Source organism: Triticum urartu, chromosome 1 (genome assembly GCF_003073215.2).
Source record: "Triticum urartu cultivar G1812 chromosome 1, Tu2.1, whole genome shotgun sequence".
In the NCBI taxonomy this organism is placed as follows: domain Eukaryota; kingdom Viridiplantae; phylum Streptophyta; class Magnoliopsida; order Poales; family Poaceae; genus Triticum; species Triticum urartu.
In genome coordinates this window covers 130,370,121-130,373,105 of record NC_053022.1, presented here as the reverse complement: position 1 = coordinate 130,373,105, position 2,985 = coordinate 130,370,121, and the positions used below count along the sequence as shown (strand labels likewise).

General features: G+C 40.0%; 1 protein-coding gene across 1 annotated transcript; it reads right to left on the bottom strand.

Moving 5' to 3' along the window:
- Window positions 1-450: 450 nt before the first annotated feature.
- LOC125551596 (protein CHUP1, chloroplastic-like) lies at window positions 451-2,899 on the bottom strand. Its single transcript, XM_048714852.1, has 2 exons — window positions 1,735-2,899; window positions 451-1,494 (listed from the first exon to the last, which is right to left on the bottom strand). Exons 1-2 carry the CDS (start codon window positions 2,362-2,364, stop codon window positions 646-648), a joined length of 1,479 nt encoding a protein of 492 aa, XP_048570809.1. The 5' UTR covers window positions 2,365-2,899; the 3' UTR covers window positions 451-645.
- Between the last annotated feature and the right edge of the window lie 86 nt (window positions 2,900-2,985).

Below are 2,985 nucleotides of genomic sequence, written 5' to 3'. Positions count from 1 at the left end.
CCATTATCTACCAACAACAACAACAACAACAACAACAACAACAACAATTACCCTAAAAAAACATAACAACAATTAATCTATATGTTTGTCGGTTACTTGCGACCATTTTCGTGAAAAACAAAAGTAGTTTGCAAAATAATGGAGCGCTCATGTATTCCGAGGTCCCATTGGATAATAACAAAAAAAAATGTGAAGCCAAATATTCCACTATAAGTTAAAATCCTCCATAGCGCCAATCCTATATGACTCTACATATGTTGGGTTTTTTTTATTATCTTTTGTCAGACTGTTGGTCTTTGACTCTGTGCGTTTTAGTTATACACATGCCGGGTGTTGCTCATCATGTTTTGTATCCACTTGATGCTATTATTTATTTTGAGTTAATAAAAATGCCATTTTATCAAAAATGCTTTGCAAATAACGACAGTGAAGAAGCACAAACCAGCCAAATGAACGGCAAAGATTGAGATTAAAGGTCATTGCACTATACTATTATACATGATTGTACATTTCACACAGAATGAAGTCTTGGATACTTCATTCCAGTAACATCTCCTATCACTTCACCATCAGGGTCTGGCAAAAATATACATCCAGACAAGATGGTCAGCATCACATGACTCCTAGCTACTGGTTTTTTATCAGTTAGCTGAAGGATAATGTCCTTCTGGATGACATAGAACCTGTCCTTGATGTAATCAGTGCCTCGGCGAATTTGTGGATCTCAACATCTTCTGGTATTGTGGCCTCACCACTATCAAACTGAGAACCATGTTCACTGAATCTTCCGGATCCGAAAGATGCATTCTTTTTTACCCCATGACGCTGGTATCTTCCATCTCCTGCTTCTGTGCTATATCTTTGGCTGCCAAAAGAAGGCGTAACGCAGCTGCGATCGTCATGCTGCTGATTGGCAGATACGGCTCCTTCTGTCAAGAAGGAAGAGTAGCTATCATGCGAGTCTCTTCCAGTGAAGTCATCAAAGGAACAGCTCGAAATAGACACTCTCCTCTCCAAAGTAGGGAAATTGTTCTCTTCCTTATCTTTTCCCAGTACCAATTTCCGTAGCTTAGAGAAAAACTTCTTCTTCTCTTTCTTCTTCGGGTTTCTGGGCGTTGTGACTGATGACATATCGATCGATGTGTCATCGGGTTCGCCACTTGATGATGCCCTTGAAGAAGCGTACTCTGAGCCAAATTCTATGGAGCTTAAACTTCTCTCGTCCGCACCAACATTGGCATACTCCATTATCAATTGCTTGGCTGTCTGTTCAGATTTGGGGCTTAGGGTGTTGCTTAGATCCTGTGCTGTAGTTTGTGCCCCAGGACCAGGAGTCCCCTTGTTCTTCAGCTCATGCCGCAGGCAAGCATTGATCCATTTAAGATATACCAGCTCCTCAACATCTGCAAACCTGTCAGTCCGCAGTTGTTCAACCTCTTTTGACAACTTCTCGTTTTCTTGCTTCAACCCATCAACTTGTTCTGATGTTTTTACCTGCAATCATTTTTACTTGCTTAATTCGTGACAGAGCATCAAATGATCAATAACACAATGCACTTCAAATTAGCACACACCGAAGCAATAGATCTGTGGAAAAAAATTATGCAGTTTCTGTTTGGCAGAACAAGCATCAAGAATATCATTTTCTGTTTAGGAATACCTCCTCCATTTGACGATTCATTTTTGCACATTAAGTGTTAGTTACAGTGCAGGCCAAGAACAGTCAAGATTTACCTCCATGCTATTGTGGGACTTGGGTACAGGCGGTAGGCGTGTGAACTCCAATCGCCTAGTAAGGTGTGAATTCTCCTGCTGCAGCCTTGAATTTGCAGCTCTAAGCTCTCTTGCCTCATTTTCCAATTCCTCTAGCCTCTTTAATTTCTTCTCAGCCTCGCCGTCAACTTCTCCCTCAATAATCTCCTTACACTGAAAGGAATCAACTATGTTCTGAAGGGAAGTGATTTTCTCCTTTGCTTGTTCCGCATCCAGTCTCAACTTCTTTTTCAACAGCTTGCATTTTGATTTTGTCAACTCAAGCTGGGAAGTTAACTTTGAGCTTTCAGACAACTGTGTTTGTAACCTCTGATTTTCAGATTGCAAGGATTCGATCTTCAAGGAGTATAGCTGTGACTCGACATTGTTTATCTTCAGTTGGTTCTCAAGCTCCCTAACTGCAGCACCTTGCTCCTGCAAACCATACAACTCCAAAAGTTGTATCTCCAGGGTCTTTTCCCTTTCTTGCAGAGATCTAACCAAATCTCTGAGCTTGAAAATTTCATGCTCATTAGATGCATCTTCCCTTACTCTTGCTGCAGGTGAGCTTGCGATATTGCCTACGTCTCCGCCAAATTCTTCCATAACCATTTCATTGAATTCTGGAAGGAGAAATCCTTCATCATCATCATCATCATCATCAATGTTTCGGCATTTCGGAGGAAGTGACACTGAGGCAGTGGTGGTGGTCGTTGTAGTGGTAGTGGTTGTGTGCACAGAGTTACCATTGATTATTTTTGCCTTGGTATCCTCCTGCACAAAGCACAAATATAAATGAAAGACTACAAATGAAAATGGGCATATTTCAATTTTCCTTCAACGGATTGAAGAATGATATCGAATACAGGCAATAACTAATTTGTGGATAAGTTCTATTTTGTTACGACGGTCGTGGAAGATGAACTACCAGCAATATGTTCATAGTAAACAAAAGGTCATCCTTTAAATACAGTTTAAGATTCACGTGTTACGGCGAATTTGATATAACACATTAAGGAAAGGGATATTAAAAAGAATGTGTAGCGTAACCCCGAAAGCATCACACTATGTTTTTACCATCTTCCAACGAGCCCATGGTTTGCCTTGCCTAATGCTTACCATTCAGACTTTTTTTGCAACGTTTAATAGTATGTACTAACAATCTAGAAAAAGAATTATATTCCCTGAAAAAGGTTAAAAGACTACCAATTAATAACTAAAACATCTAAGAAT